Here is a 19,391-nt window from a genome sequence, read left to right as displayed (position 1 = left end):
CTCGAGTTATATATTGTTTTTATGAACTAGCCTTGCAATGTTCCCATTATCACATAATATGAACATGACTTCTCCCTATGAGTGAGTGTTTATATAAGAGTGAACGGCTTAAGCCGTCCATAGGTTCTAAATAGAGGTGGCAAACCACTCTCTAGTAGACTTTAAGTTTTTAATTTAAAAAAAAAACTGTCTAGCCTTCTACGTTTATCTTATTATGGCGTATATAAACAAAGCTGTAATTTTTTTTGAAGGTAGTAATCCTTAAAAGAGAGGGAATCCTCAGGCTACGTGGGTCACATGGGTATTTTAAACTAAAAAGTTAGTGTGCCATAATTTTATGAAATGTTTATTCAAAATTTAAACACTCGAGCTTTTTATCTCAAATATTCCAAAAAGGTAAAAGTTTTGAACCATACAATAATTAATTGGTTGACAATAAATAAGAAAATATATCTTGGGTAAACAATAGTTTGGTCATGACAATCCTTATTACACCAATAACCTAGGCTGTTGACATTGGGACGTTGTTATCGCGCGAAGATTATAATGTTAGGGTAAACTAGTAGTTTGCGACAGTTTTAATACTTGTTTGGCATTGAATTGATACATAATTTTTATATTTGCGTGTCTTTAATTCTGATACAATCGGACAACATGGTTCTCGCTTATGTATATTTTTTCAAGAACTTGTTTTAGTACAGTTATTATATACTTTTGTTTTATTTTATGATATTATATGGTCCCTCAAGTAAATCTTTGCTTAGTAAAAAAAAAATTGAATATTAAATTTTATTTACTAGACTTTAGTCATGTCAAATGTAAATTTCAAAGTTTATTTTTTCATAATAGAATAGTTAAACTTTAGTGGTTTAACTGCGTACCACAGAAACTAATTCTAGCACTAAGCAGATACGGTCAATATGGAATTGCATGATAAACATTTACTAAGCGCGTTATCGGTTCTTAGAAACAACAAAACACGTAAATACGTACGTAATACCAGGAAAATTTAAATTAATAACACTTGTACACGGTGAGTCATACAAAACATCTGCGAGTCAAGCGCCGGACGCAATGTGCACTTGTATTGCAATTTGGAGCATGAAAAATAACGCGGGGAATTCTAGACCGACGCGCCTTATCACGTGTCGTTTATTTGATTTAGCTTAACATAAAGAGATCTCGCGAAATGGTAATCTTTTCCGGCTTATACAAGTACAGTAAATACAGTAAGAGGTTACGTCGTCCTTCAAATCAAAAATAGCTGGCTTCTAGGGAAATTTTTTTTTATATGCCTGCCTGCCTGGTACAAGGGTCTCCGAGGGTCCCATTTCGACTAACATTCGTTAACAGTTCGATCAACGGCTTTATGTCGCTATGTTAAACAAATAGTCGATATAGAGTATATATCAATTGCAGTGTTAGAACTCCAAAGCTAAATGTTATTTGTCCGTTAGCATTTTAGTTGCGCTAGGTTTGAAGTGTCAAAGCGCTGGAGGCGCTTACCCTTGGCCTGTATATGATAATTAGGTCCGGATGATCGAGCTGATAAAATATATTTTTTTACCGAATTGGGAGGCTGCCAAGCTCCACGTCGCTTAGACAGATGATATATTGAGCGATTGGGTGGCATTGGTTGCTGAGAAAACCCGTTGGCGAGGAGTGTCACTCTAAACGAAAGAATTTCGATTTTATTACCTTGTTGAGCACTTTCGGTTAGAAACAAATTCTATTGTTTGCTATTATTATTTATAACTGTAAACCCATCATATTACGCATCATATTTGCTTTAAATTTTAAACAAAAACTTTTTTTAATTACGTACAACCAATACATTCACATATTCTATTTTTTTAAATTTGATTCACCATTATCTAATGTAAAATGTGTTAAGAATTATAATTCATATATATTTGTGCATGTCTTTTATATCTTTTTTAACATATATACATGTGAAGCATAATTAAAGTGATGAGCATATTATCTTAAAGAATCGTTATTCATACTAGACGTATTTTATCATCCGACCGTACCCACTTGTTGAGGCAGAAAGTCCGTGCGTTGACTTTTAATCCGCGATGTACTCATTTAACCGCATCTCTCTTGTACCGTTGTGAGCAGTCATTCAATCTTGTACATGAATATAGTATAAGTCTGATAACTACAGTTTAGATTTGCACATTATAAGATATATCTTAATATATGAGGGACCAGAAATGTCGCTTTCTTGAGTCAAATTCACACGACTACATTTTTATCAAATTTTTATTTGTAATTAACATTATTCTCAACTTTATCAATGACCTCAAACATTAAAATGACCTTTTGTCATCTAATATAAGAATTTTCAATGCCGGAGCGGTAGAAATCAATCGTTTTTCTGTAAATCATAAGTTTTGTCGACATATCGACAGAAACGATATTACTTTTCGGTCCCCTTTATATTATACTTTTAGGGCTGTTTATAAGGAGGATATAAGGAGGCGGTTTAAGGAAGCGTGAACATTAATGTTAATATCTTGGAATATTTAAGAAATCCTTAGGCACCTGAACAATGAACAAATTATTATTTGTAATAAAGATTTTAATTATATTAATAAAATTCGATATTTAAAAATCACCGTTTTGTATGATTATTCATTCTATGGTCCAGCTTTTGTGACATAATTTTTCCTGGGTGATGTCGCAATAAGTGTAGTGTGTCAACAGGGGGAAGAGGGTGGAGGGTGTTATTATAATTAAATCGTGAGAATAATAACAAAAAAAATTAATCAACGTTCGTAGATCATAGGCGTTAGTCTTGAACTTGTGATTTATATATATATATGTATAATAATCAGTAAAAGTATGTAGGTATTGCAGTGTAACCATGATAATAAGTAACTAACTGTAATTTGTAAATAGATGAGCAGTCTATTGCTATGTGGATTCGCTCTCAACAGATCTATGCGCAATTATTATCAGCGGTATGGTATTAAAGTTTCGCCCGAGCCGACATTAACTGGTCGAACAATAGTGAAAGCGGACTGTAACCGGGGCACGTACGGTGTATTGCTTTTTGCCCGCCATTGCAAAAAAAATTTGCACGTCACACGCGCGCGGAGAAGCTGGGTCAAATACGTTTGACTTTACGCCCGCGTATTGACCTAACTTAAACTTTGTTAACTGTTATTGATATAAATATCATTTTTAACTGTATCGCGAAGGAAAGAAATTTGACGTAGACATCATACACTTTTTTATATGAAAACATAATAAAGAACAAAAAAGATTTGAATTTTTTAGCTTACAAGATAGTAGTATTTTTTTTGTAAAAGCCGTATTCAGTACTAAATTCGTCAAATTTAGTGAAATCATTCCAATAGTCAAATTTAACCTGTCAACTGCCTATGGACATATCTGTCCGAACTCCCCGCGTGCGTACGGGTCAGACCTGCCCGAAATAAAGTAGGCTACATTATATCGAAATACCTTAAAAATACAGTTCAAAATCGCTTGCTCTTGATGTACTACAGACCACAGGGTCGTACACAATAATATTTCATTTTTTATTTTATTAAATTCGTTCCCGACACCAACAGGCGTTATGTTGTGGCACACGAAGGGTTAAACCTCGTGATTGTTATATTTACAAATGTCGGCAAAGGTTATTAGTGACAATCGGCTCTCTTCCAACTGCTTAGGACATATAATAAGTATTATACATTTTTTTGTATTGACGTTTTGAAAAGAGTATATATTTATACCAATAAGTTGTTTTTATTTTATATTTATTGAACGGTTAATATTTGTGATCATGGTATTCAAACGATAGTAAGATGATTATTAACATCGTAAAAATATATTTTGCCGCGAATGTGACGTCTGTACCCTTAAGAGAACGTAACTTAGGACAAGAAACACATAGCAACAGTATTCTTGTCATAAAATTATCGACGTCGCCATTGAAAAATAGCAACAGAAAACTGGTATACACTTTAGCTTATGCTACAGGCGTATATTATATAATGAAAAATCCTTGTGATGATTATAGAGCCACTTTCATTATTTTACTGGTGGGTGCCACCGAGAGATTTTTTCGTTGCGTCACACTTCTTTTATTAAACACTTTCGTCTCTTTCGTCCTCTACATAACTGACATTATTTCGAGACATTGATTGACGGATGGCTATTATCTTTCCTAATATTGAAACAACCTATAATTAAATTTAATTTTTTGAGTATTATATATATAATATATGTATATTTTATAGGGAAGCATAGGTTAGGAATTATTTTCGATACTGTTTATCTTTAAATCTAGAATAAGTTATATGACCATTGTTTTGGAATATTCTATCGCTACAAAACTACAATCATCAGGGTGCTGAAAATGTCAGCAGTATTAATGTTTGAGAATTTTTTTTTCGGTAAAACGGCCGCTAGATTTGTTTTTCGTCGGCTGATTGTTATTTCGGTGATGTCACTCGACCAAATGTGTGTTAGATAAACGTCTGTCGACACAATGTCCGCACGTCATATACGCTACAAGAAATATTAAATGAAAATTTGAATGAATGAATGATTGAATGAAATTAATATTTAATTTTACTAAGGTTTTACGCACATGACTTATTTATTTTATGTATCTTTAATAAATTATTAATTGAAAATAATTATTGGTTTGTTATAGTGTTAATGCGTAAGATAAAAGGTGTTTCTTTAACTCCAGCATTTCCAGTTCACAATTATGTATCAACACGGCGATTGTGTACATGCATCGGTTCTATGCGTTTCACTCCTTCACGCAGTTCCACAGAAACGCTATAGCCGCTGCGGCACTCTTCCTAGCGGCGAAGGTAATTAATTTCTCTACAAATTTTGTATTCATTTTCAATTTGATGTCATTATTTATATAAGATTATATTACATTGCTTCTTTTTCGAATTTTACTTTGCAAGAATATAAAGTATATTAATGTTTTGTTTTGTATTTTCAGGTAGAGGAACAACCTCGAAAATTAGAATATGTGATAAAGGTAGCACACGTTTGCCTCCACAGGGGTGAGGGTGTTAACGCTCTGACTTCAGAACAGTACCAAGAACAGGTAGTCACTTGGGACATTCCGTCTGCCGTGATGCGAGGTTGAACAGATGTTATGAAAGTGAATTGTTGCAGGCGCAGGACCTGGTATTCAACGAGAACGTGCTCCTACAGACTTTAGGTTTCGATGTCGCGATCGACCACCCCCACACGCACGTTGTACGCACGTGTCACCTTGTCAAAGGTGAGACAAGCGTCCGCAAGCGTTGCGAGTTGATCGTCTAGTGAACTGTGCGTTCGAGCACGTTCCGTTACGCAGTGGCGATGTGGACGGATTCCATTCTATGGCAACGACGGGGCGCGTTCCGATTTACGCTCGGATTAGCGTACGGCCGGTCTAATTTTTATATGCGGTTGTAGTTTTGGGATGGTATGCTTTTCCTTTTTATGTCAAAATTTGTTTGTCTTCTTTGTTCTCACTTCCAAAACAGCGTATTACTTCATCTTGTTCTTAAAAATTTTCTTGTTAAGATAGCCGCAACGAATAATCGATAAAAAACTGTAATTTTACTGTGAAATATTGTAGACATAAACAAGTACTTTAAGTTAAAATTAATTAGAATGTACTGCTTGAAAATTCCATTGCCGAACATTTTCAACAGATTTCCCGGAAAGTAATAGAATAAATTATAATATAGTTTTAGTTTTTTTTTGTAAATTAATTTATATTTATCGTGATCTTACCTAACCGTTGGGACATTGAAGCAAACAAATATATAAAGAGGTACGCATAACCGTTTTCGAAAGCCGCTTAGACTTGCCGCTTGCGATCCGAACAAAAAATTGAAGGATCCACAACGGGCATAATGTCATGCATATTTGCCATCTGCGAGAGGTATGTGATAAAAGTCTGCAAATAAAACTTGTGTGTCCACCCTTTTCACGCACATCTTCACCGCAACCTTTCTCGCCCCCCGCCCGGGTATAGTTGCGGCGAAAAGTCTATTTATTATTATTATTATACTAATTTTTCTAGTTTTAATTATAGTGTTAATTATTCTATATCCATTTATCCCACAAACTATGGAACTAAACACGTGAAGTAGCGTATTATAATTATTTAATTATTATTTATTTATCTTGTACGAATTGATGACGTAAATAAATAGACTTATTTCCTTAACTATACGTTTAAGTCCAGTATTTGTTTATATGCATGTTGTATTTGAGATTGAATAACGTAGTTGAAAAGTAAACATATCATGAAACTCTAACAGAACATGAGCGTCATGCCTATAATATCACAACGCTGTCAATTTCATCTACCATATCCCGCAAATATTACGCATAATAATGTATCTGAATTATATATTTTTTTTAAGTTAATGTAATCCTGTATTATCCTTTCGCTTTAATGTGGTTATAATTATATTCTGTTGAGGTAATGTGAAAAGAAATACTTTGGCCATTTCAGCACCAAAGGATCTAGCGCAGACTTCATATTTCATGGCGTCTAATAGTCTCCACTTGACTACAATGTGTCTGCAGTACAGACCAACAATTGTCGCTTGCTTTTGCATACACTTGGCGTCCAAATGGAGCAACTGGTCGGTAAGTGATGTTATATTTATACATCTATATAATTGATTTTATATTTATAATCATATAAAAATCCATATTGATTAATAATATCAGGACAATTCCCTGGTGAATATTTAAACAACCAATGCAAAATCATAGTGTAATTTAGATGATATTTAAGAAAAAAAAATGAATTATTTAATAATAGTTTATTGTTGTTATTCATTTCAATATTTGGTAAGCGTTGGTTTAACAAAATTATAAATGATAATCTGAGGGTAATTGAAATTAGGAAAAATATCAAACAAATTACAAAATTCAGTATTTTAATTTACGAATTGCAATATTTTTGGTATAAAGTGATTGTTGTATTCCTTCAGAGTACACAATTTTGTAAAATGCACCCTTCCTTCTTAGTTTCGATTGACAGGACAGGTGTTTTAGTACTTTGTATGGGAAAAGTGTTATTCTTACTGTACTACCTCTGTACTGTATTTACCTCTTTCTTCGATTTCGAATTTTTCGAATTTAATTATATATTTATATGAAATAAGCACACCAAATACTATTTATTATATAAGTTTACAGTAGTTTCATATAACAAAGTACAATAATAAATATGTTTTACTATTGTAGGCATACACAGTCTTAACTATAATAATGTTTTTTGTTATTTTTTTTCATGTAATTATTATTTAATGATATAGATCCCACAATCGCATGAGGGCCGGCACTGGTTCTCGTATGTGGACCGCAGCGTGACGTCGGAGCTACTTGAGCGACTCACTGCAGAGTTCCTCCACATCTTTGACAAGTGCCCGTCTCGTCTCAAGAGGAAGATGATGACTATGTCAAATAACAGTCAGTATCCTGACTCTTCACTTGCTATTTTAAACGCTTTGATAAGTGCTAAATTTACTTGTTAAAATGTCAATCAAAAAATATTAAGACGTTGGTTATTAAAATCTCTCTTAGAGCTATGCAGAGATGTTGTGCTTGGAGTTTCGCTGCAATAACAAATAAGAAATAAATAAATTCGCAAAAGAATCAAAATCACTGAGTAAGATAGAAGAGTTGCGCATCTGTAGGGGCAGTGGGCCGGGCACTTAGGTGGTGCAGCCGGCGGCCATTGGGGCTGGCACGAGCTGGTCTTCCATCATGTGGGCCGAACAGAGTAAGACCGATCACCGTGTCAATCTTTGTAGGAAGCATTTATATTCAGAGGGCGTTTATCGGCTGGCATAATGATGAGAATAAAGTCTCAAATTTTACAAAATAAAACCTTATCTTAAAATAAGTTTGGATTACACATGCTTTTCAATCAATAACAAAGCCTTTACCATTTTCAGGCGGAAGTTCACCTCATTCGAACGCCGCGCACCCTTCCTCTTCTGCTGCAGGAGTGGTTAATTCACCGTTCGATAAAAAGCATCCACCGCCAAACAGCGACGAGTTCGATAAGTCCTTTGATAAGGGTAAGAATATATTCGTTGTGAATTATAGAAATTGCTTTAATGCCATAAATATGTCTTTATTTTAATATTATTATACTATTTGTTGCTGTAGTACATGTCTGTAATAATAAAATTATACATAATGATGTCATAAAAATTAAAGGCTGATAGATATTACGCTTTAAAAGAACAACATGCCCTGAATATAATTATGGCCTCTATTTTCTGAATATTAAAAAGATGTTCCCGTGTGTGTCCATAAGCCACAAATTGCAGCACTATGGAAATTAAATTTTGTAATTGTAGTTAGAAAACAATGTTATTTGATGTTTTTGATTTTGATTTTATTTTTGTATTTATAAGTATAGTAACTGTTATTTGTAAATATCAGAATACGAGCGTGAGAGGCGTCGCCAACCTGGCGCTGGCGGGTACGTACCGGCCACGTCCGCTCCACCTGTCAACCCACCACAACCACAGAAAATTGATTACAACCTATACAGAGAGAAAAGAGAGCGAGAAGAGAGAGAGCGGAGACAAGCTGCCATGCAACAGACGAGACCGCCTAGCTCCTCCCAACAACCTCGACCGGGAAGCTCCCAGCCACCGCCACACCACCAGAGGCCTTCTTCGAGTCAGCACCACCACAAACCCCATCACGGCCCATGGCCCCACCATAAGCCTCCGCACCACAAACCTCCACATGATCATCGTCATCACAGGCCGCAAGTTCCTCCTACGACTACACCGGCAGTACCTCATCCATCTCAACCAGAACAAATACCTCAAAGGACGCGACCTCCTTCGCTGTTCTCACCTGAAAATGCAACAACACCTACGGCGGCCGCCGCTTCGGCTCCCCGTAGACCTCAACCTCCCCAAAATAGAGAACAAAGACCTTCGCGACCGGAGGTCCGTCCCATGCAACAAGTACCCACCATCCCTGCTCCAATTCCGCAACCACAAGCACAGCCCCAGATAGAACAGCGACCACCGAGTCCACACAAAAAACGACCAGATCCTTCGGCGGCGATACGGGAAATGCAGCCCCCAGCTATACTATCTCCCTTCTCATCCCCTCCTGGCAAAGAACCTCTACCAAAACCAAGGCAACGTGCTCCTTCCAACTCGGAACCAGAATTAATACCAGTTGTAAAGAAATTGGACGAAACCCCGGGCTACGAAAATGTGATACGAGATTCACAGCGTGGCAACACTATAAGGTCCCGTCCGCCAGAGCAAAGGAAACCTGAACCGGTTCGCAGTCTCAATGGCATAGAAACAGATCCCACATTAGTATCCAATTTACTCAAAGAGAGTTTAGCTAAACCTGCCCCTATCACGGTACCGACGGAGCGTAAGTCGCCGATAGAAATCAAGCGGGAGCCGGTAATAGAACCGCCCGCTCCTGTGCAGCTACCTCCTCTGTCGGAACCACCCGTACCACCGCAGCCTCAAGAGGAAATCGACCACAAACACAAGAAGGAAAAGAAGAAAAAGGACAAGCATAAACACAAGGACCGCGACAAATCTAAAGAAGAGAGGAAAAAACACAAAAAAGAAAAGGAACGGGAAAAGAAAAAGGAACCCAGTCCACAACCACCTCCGGCAGAGCCACAAGCAGATGGGGCTTTGAGGATAACTATACCACGAGAAAAGTTGTCCACCAGCCCCGGACTGAAAATCAAAATTCCTAAAGAAAGGCTGGCTGCACCTCCTCCTCCACCGCAGCCCGCCGGTCTCAAGATCAAGATCTCAAAAGAAGTTCTGGAGACATCAAGAAAGCGGACCGGAGGCCCGGAGCCCGGGCCGCCGCCGAAGATGCCGCGTCAGAACGGAGCTCAACATCCCAAGGTAGGCAATTGGAATGTACCACCTCCTTTTAGACCTCCCTTACCCTATTACGTTGTTCAACCTCCGCCACCGTTGTATTACGGGATGGGCATGGACGGCTACTTCTACGGCGCGTTGTATGCGCCGCCGCAGCACCGGCCGCACGCGCCGCCGCAGCCGCAGCCGCCGCAGCAGCCGCGCCCGCCGCCGTTGCCCGCCATGCCGCCGCCGCCCGTGCCGCCGCCGCCGCCCGAGTAAAAGGCTAACTAAAATTATATTACTTCGTCCAAATGTAGCAGGAAACTTGTACAAGCATTATATTGAGGTAAACAGCTATGTTACTGCTTGTAGTACACGACTGTGCGGCCGATAGCCACTATAGTTCCATCGCATTGTTAACATTTGCGACAAACACGACAGGGATTAGGTTAGACATGATGATAATCATATAAAAATTTTAATGTGTATAGAATATTGTTAAGGTTTATATATGAACCATTTTTTTCATGTTGACTACAATTATGGTGTTTCATATAAATGTATATTTAAAAGAAGATATTTATACCAGGTGTAGTTTTATGTCATTTATTGTTGATTTTTATATGTTAATGGCAGAATTGGCCGAGATCTATCAAAGAATATTATGAATAAATGATACAATCATTATTTCAGATTTATAAGTTATACTATCAACTTTTTGATTTCAATTTAAATAATATTTCTATATTACATAAATTAATTGTAACATAATAAATCTATTGATTTTCTTTGGGAAGTAAGAATATTTTTTGTACTGAATTATTATGTAAATATTAATAAACTGTACTAAAAAAATAATATTAATACTGTAAAATTAAATTAAATTAATGCAAAAAAATGATAAGATTTAAATTTTTACAGACAGATTTAAAAAATAAAAATATTATATTAAAATCAAAACAATTGATATTAAACACAAATTTGTCCCCAAAAAATACCATAAACAAGTATTTTCTTAAAGTAATTCAATCGGTATAATATTTGCTAAACATATTCCTGGTACTAATTATTTATGTTAAAATTTATCAACTTAAAATTACTTTATCTATTCAAGTTATATTTCATATATTTAAAATATTTGACTGATAGTTTGTGTTATATATACATATTAAAGTTTAAAATAGTGTTACTGATAATGTAGCTTGTTATATATAGATATAATTATGTATAGTTCGTAAACATATATTTTATATTGATGTTGTACAAATATGTACGGTCTGGGTATTGTGAGCTTAAATTTATAAATGACATCACAACATGACATTCCTATAAAAATAGTTTTTGAAATATATTAATTGTATATATCACAGTTGTTATTGAGTACTAATCGTTAAAAATTCGTAAAATGTTATTTACTAGCGTATGTTTGACCTTAACAAAAAAAAATCTGAGCAATGAATTTGAAACAGCATATAAAAAATATCATGTGTCAACAAAAATGGCATTTAATAATAAGTAATTTTGATTAAATAGATAAAGAAATAAAGGTTATAAATGTTACTTATGATTAAATGATTTAAACTGCAGTATGTATATATATGTTAAGTTCATTCGAAACCACTGAACATTACCATATCAGCTTTAATTTAATTTTTAGTTAGGCATCATTAGTTTAAGTTTTGCTTGCTCAAAAAATGGTGAAAAACAAATAAAAACATACAGGGTCTCGCAGCGAGTGTTCCTTGTTTAATTGAACTTATTTGCTCATAAATAATCAAAGTGTTACAACTGTGGTGTATCAAATGTGCCCAGCTAACAGTGACTGTTTTGATTTTCATTGACACTGATTTTCTCTATGCATGCTTAATGCACTTATTACCGCGTTATTTAAAATCGTAATTAATTATATTTGTTTCACATGTTTTCTGTTTTCAATTTATTGCCTAAATATTTAGGAAGAGTTCTGGTCTATACGGTTTTGTATTAAAAATATTTGCTATATATATAATATATCAGTAATTAACGCTGGTTTTGTATAGCACGATAATAGGTTATCATTGATTTTAGTTACAGTAGATTAAACCATTGTATGTATTGTGTGTACACAATAAACAGGTGGCCAATTAATTACTACTTACATAATTAAACAGTGTTGCCATTGTTGTTACCATTTTACTCAATAGTGTTATGTCAAATAGGCATATAAATATTTTTAGATATATTTACTGGGAAAAGTACTTAATTGTTACATTGAAAATAATGTTTTGCTAACATTTTCTTTTATGTGTAGTTTTAAATGATGAAAACTTATTTTGTAAATTGTATGTAAAATGAGATTATATTTGTTAGTTTTGTACATAAAACGATGAGAGATCAATTAAGGAAAAATAATATGATAGTTCTTGATATCTTTAAATGTTTTTTAAATGTAATCTTCATACAAAAGGTACATGTAAATTTGATATGTACAAACTTACAGTTGTATTTACATTGGGTACTTTAAAGTGTAAGTAAGCATTACTTGTTAATATTTAATCGTAAAAATGTCCTCTATTTTAATTTAGTTTACATGTTGTTTTGAGTCTTATTTTGTATGGAACAACTAATCACAAGGCAGAGATAAAAATGGATAAGCAAATGGAACAAAACTTGTCAAATTGTTCCGTCCATTGTTTATTTTCCATGAAACAAATGCAAGGACTCCTATTATATTCTTAGGAAATATTTCTATGGATATTTTTAATTCTAAAATTGTATATCTCAGTTTAGTAAGATTTTCCACAGACAATATTGTGTCCTTTCCATTTATTTTGTTACTTGAAATTCTACAAGGATTTGTCAAATTTATTATCTAGTTATATTTTTTTGTTTCGCAAACAATCATTACCATTATATTAAATAAATCGAATTGTTAAAATAAAATTTATAAATTTAATAAGGAATTTTTCTTCTCTTAGTATATATTAAGTAAGTATTCATTGTGTATAAATTTTGATGACGTTTTAGAGTGTATTTCAATCGTAATGAATACGACATGGACGCCGATTTGACTCATGTCGCTTTAGTATATTAACTGTATGAGTCAGTGCCGTGGCCTGCATGTGTGAACATGGCTTTACAAATTTTTAACTTGCTCTGTGTGAACTGTCACTGATTAAATATTTACGCCACCGTTTAGCTGTTACGGTGTACGTAAATAAAACAAAACTCATTTAATATGGGTTTTTAACTATAGCTGTCTATTTGTGTCAAACATATTGTGTTCGACGGCAACAGCTAAATGGTATGTTGCGCTCAGCTGTGTATATCGTGACCTTATGGGGCTATAAACTACCGTTCCAAATGCGCCAAAACATTTCATTTGACATTCAAATTTGGAATGGGAGATTTAATTGGATCGCATTCACAAACGCTGGGAGTTCGCTTCGCAGATCTGGTGGCGGTTTCACTTTGCAGTTCGGATTGTGCGTTGGGATATTTTGTCATAATTCAAATAACCAATCTGAGCTGCGAATGTAAATATGAACGCGTGGCGGTGGTTTGAAGTTGAAGTAAAATTAAAAAAAATATTATTGTCGCAATGAGATCGACGTCGAAGTTTGGCCTGTGCGCAATTTTCAAACAACGAACCTCCGCCTCACGTGACTCCTTCCAGCCTCATTGGGAACGACGACACACGGCTGTGCGCTCACTCCGTCGCTCGTATTGCAGGTCATCGAGCCAACACTGGGCAACGGGCACGTGGGCAAGTGACGCCATCTCGCCGCCGCCAAAGCGCTACGTGTGTCGCCGTTCCTCAACAACAACTTACGGACCTCACTAGTGTAGTGTAATAATGATTTTTTATTTTCACAACTTTTTTTTTTCTCAGACGGACGGTTTTGGCTCACTTCATCATAGAGATATTATAGACATGTCAAATATCTACACGCTTGTGGAATTATATACAGAGTGGACTATCTAATTGAGCGGATTTTTTTAAATACAAAGCTTAGAAGAAAAAAATTAAATTATTATAAAGTAAATGCTTGGAATTTTGTTTTAAAAAACTGAATCACTGGGTTGTATGCCATTTAAATACCGCACATAAGAATAGCTGTCACGTCGTGGGATAGTGGGCATTTATTAGCGAATATTGTTTTTGAGCTCACCATTCGTCTGTTTATTGGCGCCTTTTGAAGTAACGCCAGAGAAAAAAATTAAGTTGCGTGGTATCTGGACCCCAGGGAGGTCACGGAATGTCCTCTCGACGTGATATCAGTTTTCCACTAAATTTTGTTTACAACTGCTAGCTCATTAAGTGGAAACAGGCCCAGTAGAGATTATAATTTTAAATTCGTACTCTTTTGGCCCACCGTGTATATAATATGTTAACAAATCTTTAATATCTCTATGGTTTGTTTGTTGGTGTTTATACTGCACCGTTACGAACACTTCGGGACGTTCTTTATCACCTTTTGGTCGAAATTTCATGTTTCGGGTGTAGCTCAGACGGTGAATAATTTTCGCATTTGAGACGAAGTATTGTCCAAAATTGTATTAAAGAAAAATACTTCGCCTTTGTACAACCTCACCAAACAAAACAAGTGTTAGCTACACCCATACATTCACTTAGTTTGCACCACATTTTTAAAATCACTCATAAATAAAGGCTGTGTCATACAATCAATATTTATAATGTATAATTAAATAGAAATTTGAATCCGGCTTTTGTATATCACTAATAGGGTACCTACGTTTTATTTAAATTAGTATAGTGGAATACGTCTTAACCTCGCTGTGTTATTTGAAATCAAGTTCATATTTTATAGCATTAACTTTATGGATTGTGATGTGCACAATTTTGTAAATAGAAGAAATTAATCGAGAAACTTGACTATACCTGTTATGAATATTGATTAAATTTAAATAAAAAACAATGAAATTATACAATAAATTGACATTGGATTATATAGTCTGATATTGTTACGTTTAGACTGCCTTTTAAGTATTTACTCCCTGTACACTGTCATTGATGTATTACCAGATATTCGGATACTTATATACCTAAAGTTATTTATAAGCTATGAATATATGGAGTCTGCTTCTTGGTAAATTATTAAAAAGCACTATTTCAGACTGCGTACAAGCAGGTATTCTTTAATTCCCATATATCTAATTTTCGATAAAAAATTCTTTCCATAGTAAGCCAACCGATAAACTTTTGGTAAATATGATAAAATCCGATATCTGTATATCACGTTATTTATTTATCATGACAATAAAGCATTAAAATCGAAATAACAATAATAACCTTATTTGTAAATAACTTCAAAAACCATGAATTTTTGTATAAATATAACTTTAATCTTGTATATTCGATTTGATCAGTTTAATCCTACTAACTTTTGTGATTTTTCATTTATTTTATTATTTGTGGCATCTAAAAATATTAATATACAAACATACCAAATTTTAAGTTCAATAGTACAAATGTAGATATAATCTTCATAATATCCTTATTTGTGATAATATAAATAAATTCTAAATGCTTCTGCACTAACAAACATATATTCTAAAAGACGCAACCATTAATTAATAAGTAAATCTATACACAATACTAAAGTTTTATACTAAATTAGCTTGCAGACTGAATAAGCGTTGTTGACTGTGCACTTTATTTGTAAGAATATATCAACACAAGCAATAAATAATCTTCGATGTAAGTTCGTGTGAATTGTTATATTAAATATAGGATATTGAAAATCTTGAGCCAAAATCGTACCGTACTCGCGTTACAGAACCGCTAGACGCAAGTGGTCAACCCACGTAGTTGTAACGTACCACGACAGTGGTAGGGGCGTATCCGGTGCATGATGAAGCATACATAATGAAGTTCTGTTCTTGTATGATCGTGAGAAACTCTTATTTAAAAAGTTATTTATTGTATGGAAATGTATGACGCTGTTCCTACTAGACCCACAGGTTCCCGCTTATACACGCCTTTCATAATTTTGTTGGTTACGGTGGACCCCCTGCAGTGACATTTCTACCACATTCCTAAAACTAAACAAAAATATGAAAGTGTAGATCTAACATATTTCTATGGAAATTTGTATTACCGGAATTCAGATATTAATGGTTTTCCAAAATGAATGAAACTTGATTGGTTATTTGAGTGTGCTCTGTGTGGATGTCATAAAAGTAAACTTGGTCAATCATATAAGCGATTCCTTCAAACTTAATTTTTTGACGTCTCACAGTGCAAGGAACTAATTAATTCTTTGTTATTTCAAACAACAGTCAACATTTTATTTCTTTTCTATCGAAAATAGATAAATTTTCGTAGACCCCTAACTTACGAAGCCTAATTTTTTTTATCATACCAATGATACCCATCGGATCTCCCGAAAACTCCAGGGGTCCACCTGGACGACCTTGGGAAACAATGCACTGGACCGTTTCTCGTGCACTGTTTTATTATTTTCATTGACAGTTGTACATCGGAGACGGAACGGTTTAGCCATCTCATACATTTCATACAGTCTCATACATTACCATACAAATAATACTTTTATTTGTCTGATACGTAACTAATACTCCCTACAACGGTCATGGTGTACGTTCCAGTGGGTAGACTGCTTAACACATCAGCTCAAACATTCAACTTTGTATTTGAGATGCCTAGCGCCATGTTTGTTCTATAAATATTTACTTTTGCCGCTTCTATGCCAGGCGTTAGTTTAAGATTTCCGCAAACAATGTAGTCTGTTAAGAATATGACCCTACTAACTATAAAAGCGTATTTAGTCCGCTTTGGGTGACCAATCAGAATTTTGTAGTATAATTTTTTTTAAATAGAGCCAACGTAGAGAATCTTTTGCGTAATTAAAAAAATATGTTAAAAGAAAATATAAAAAATCGCATTTGATTCTCTATGGTTTAGGGCCCTCCGAATGAGTTTGTTAGCTGTGGTATTAAATGGGCGCGTTAGGATTATAGTATGTTTCACACATCCGCGCGCGCCAATAAACTAAACTTGACAAAATTATTGTAATTCTTTATTTTACTATCGTATTACTTTGTAGGCGTCGTCATTTATACGGCGATTTAGTTAATTTTCTAGATCATATATCAAAAGTAAGTTTTTTTTAACAAATGATATGAAATTAGTGTCCGAGAGTTTGATATTTATTTAGTGGAAGTTAGAGAATATAAAAATATGTGATTTCTGAAATTGCTGGAAATATGTTATTTCGAATATTTTCATTTGTCACATAATATTTTTGGTGGTATGGTGTGAAGTGTTCGTTTTCCTCTAAAAGTTTTTTCTGCTATTTTCAAATCGAGGAAATCCGTTTGAAAATTTATATTACACTTTTAGGAACAAATATAACAAATCAATATTCGTCAAATGAATTGAGTTTGGGAGAACCCTATGAGTATGATTCTTAGTTTTTTTTTTCTTTAAAGAAATAATTTGTATCTGTAGACTGTAGGTAGTTCGTTACTATGTTTTTTTTTCTTAGGTTAGGAGTGTATATATTGTATAAAGTTAGTGTAGCTAAATTCTAATTTTTTTTAAAATTTCGTTTAGAATGTCGTCTGGTGGTTAAGCGACCTCTGTTAGCTATGTGTACGGTTTTCAAATGTATCTGAAGTCGGAGGTTGCTGTTGTGTTCCCCGCGCGCGTTGGCAGTAGAAACGTTTATCGGCCAAGTTTCTTAATCATATTGTGATATAGCGGTTCGATGTCAGGTGTAAAAGGTTGTATATCTTAGTGATGTTGTATATTTGTATACGTATTTATTTCACCCGTAACGTCGCCAATTGCAGTGATGTCAATTCACGCAATATGGCGATCGTTACGATCTTGCGTAAACAATATATTATAAAATTAAAAAAAATGAACTCTTTTTTTTCTATAGAACACTAATAATTATAGTTTTCGATAAGAAGTTGAAAACAATACTTCGCGGAGGAATTTAAATTTTAAATTATAGAATTGGCACATGATTTTAAATATGAAAAAAATGAAGAACCCTGTATACACGAAGCCAGATATTAAGGCGAAGCATATATACACAGTCGTCACATATATACACATATAAACATCGTCGAAGTTATAATGTAATTTGAGAAATCTGTTCTCGTATTAATTTTATTCTGATTTTTTTTTAATGAAAGTAACTGATATGCATTTAACGTATATATAGCCTTCCTATGTACTCGAGCCGAGGTATTTATACCTCTGCTTTCATTTGCCGTCACTACCGAATTTAATAGTAATCTTACTATTTAAAAGAAAGAAGATAGTTGTTGAATTGAAAGAATGTTAATAATATACTTACGTAAGGGATATATAAGATATCCTTTATAGTTTTAGGATATGCGTAAAGGAGCTTGGAGCTGGCTTGTGTTTACATGTAACTCAGTTTAACTAGCCAAACGTCGTCGGATCTAAATACTAGAACTACCTCTACATCTGTTTTTCTACATTTGGATGTTTTCTAATGTAAATCATGGTTTTTTTTTTCATAAAACCGATCACGTTTGTCTAGTTAAAACAATAAATAATCTATATCTATGTAATCCGATGTGATAAGCGGGATGCGAGTGTATGTTTGTTTAATTTATATAAATTGTCGATTTGCTGTAGTTAATTTTGTACGTGAACACTTGCTGTTATAAGTTCTAATAGGAGAGTTTAATGGCGACACTTGTACTCGTCGCGGTAACTTTAGATTGTGAGTAGAAACACGTCACAGATACTCTCGCAACGGCTAAGATCGGGGACTCCCCTTAAACTACTTAAGCGTTTATTTGTCTTTACGTTGCTGACTTTAACATTAGTTATGTTTTAGCTTTACTTTTGTCTGTCTGTACTTGTTACACTCTGCACATTAGACTGGCCAAGTGTCAAGCAGTGTCTAGGGCGTTATATTTTTTTTTTAATACATTTAAGTAGGAAATTTTTTTTCTCAACTACTCCAGGTTGTCGCACTGTTGGCAATTGTAATAGATATATTTTTAATACGCATAATTTACAAAATCAAATAGCTGACGAATATATATATAAAAAAATCAAATGTCATTTTGGTTATTGTGGGCGATGGATTGAATACCTTTGTCGGGATCGTGACTGCACCTGCCACGTTTATCTTGTGGTTAGTTATTAATATTGGGCCTAATTAAATCTATTAATCTAGTTTTTTAGATGGCTACCAGATATTTCCGACTGTTGTTAGTATAAAATAAAATGTATCGGCGCCCGTTGAAAATTTTAAAAACGCAATGACACATTGATTTCCATGCATGGTTATGGAGGTGTGCTGACTACTCAATCGCAGAGTGTTTGAAGACACGACCGTTTGCGTGACAATAGTGAATACTCTCAGACTCGCGTGCGGCAGCCTTATCCCATTTGCGATCGTAAAATTCCCAAAGATATTCGTTCTGAATTTATTTTTCTAGGAAATCAACGGGAAGAATGTTAAATGTTGTAAATATAGTTGTAATGATAAATAAAAGCATTCTTTCTGA

The 19,391-nt window shown here is 34.4% G+C and overlaps 1 protein-coding gene across 3 annotated transcripts in view; it reads left to right on the top strand.

The window, feature by feature from the left end:
- CycT (Cyclin T) overlaps positions 1 to 19,391 on the top strand; it is a 26,089-nt gene extending 6,698 nt beyond the window's left edge. For 2 of the 3 annotated variants that reach the window (XM_068765802.1, XM_068765801.1), the window contains 7 exons: positions 4,721 to 4,838; positions 4,979 to 5,086; positions 5,158 to 5,266; positions 6,497 to 6,633; positions 7,311 to 7,464; positions 7,953 to 8,078; positions 8,449 to 10,148. In XM_068765802.1, the coding sequence (XP_068621903.1) occupies positions 4,721 to 4,838; positions 4,979 to 5,086; positions 5,158 to 5,266; positions 6,497 to 6,633; positions 7,311 to 7,464; positions 7,953 to 8,078; positions 8,449 to 10,148 (2,452 nt within the window). Of the gene's footprint in view, positions 1 to 4,720; positions 4,839 to 4,978; positions 5,087 to 5,157; positions 5,267 to 6,496; positions 6,634 to 7,310; positions 7,465 to 7,952; positions 8,079 to 8,448; positions 10,149 to 13,580 lie in introns of those variants that run through there. The other variant, XM_068765803.1, reaches the window with a different exon arrangement.

This window comes from Battus philenor, unplaced genomic scaffold, assembly GCF_028537555.1.
Source record: "Battus philenor isolate CCGP_79_NKW_IND1 unplaced genomic scaffold, ilBatPhil1.0.hap1 SCAF_20, whole genome shotgun sequence".
Taxonomy (NCBI): domain Eukaryota; kingdom Metazoa; phylum Arthropoda; class Insecta; order Lepidoptera; family Papilionidae; genus Battus; species Battus philenor.
Note: the sequence above shows the minus strand (reverse complement) of the source record. Positions and strands in the feature narration are given on the sequence as shown.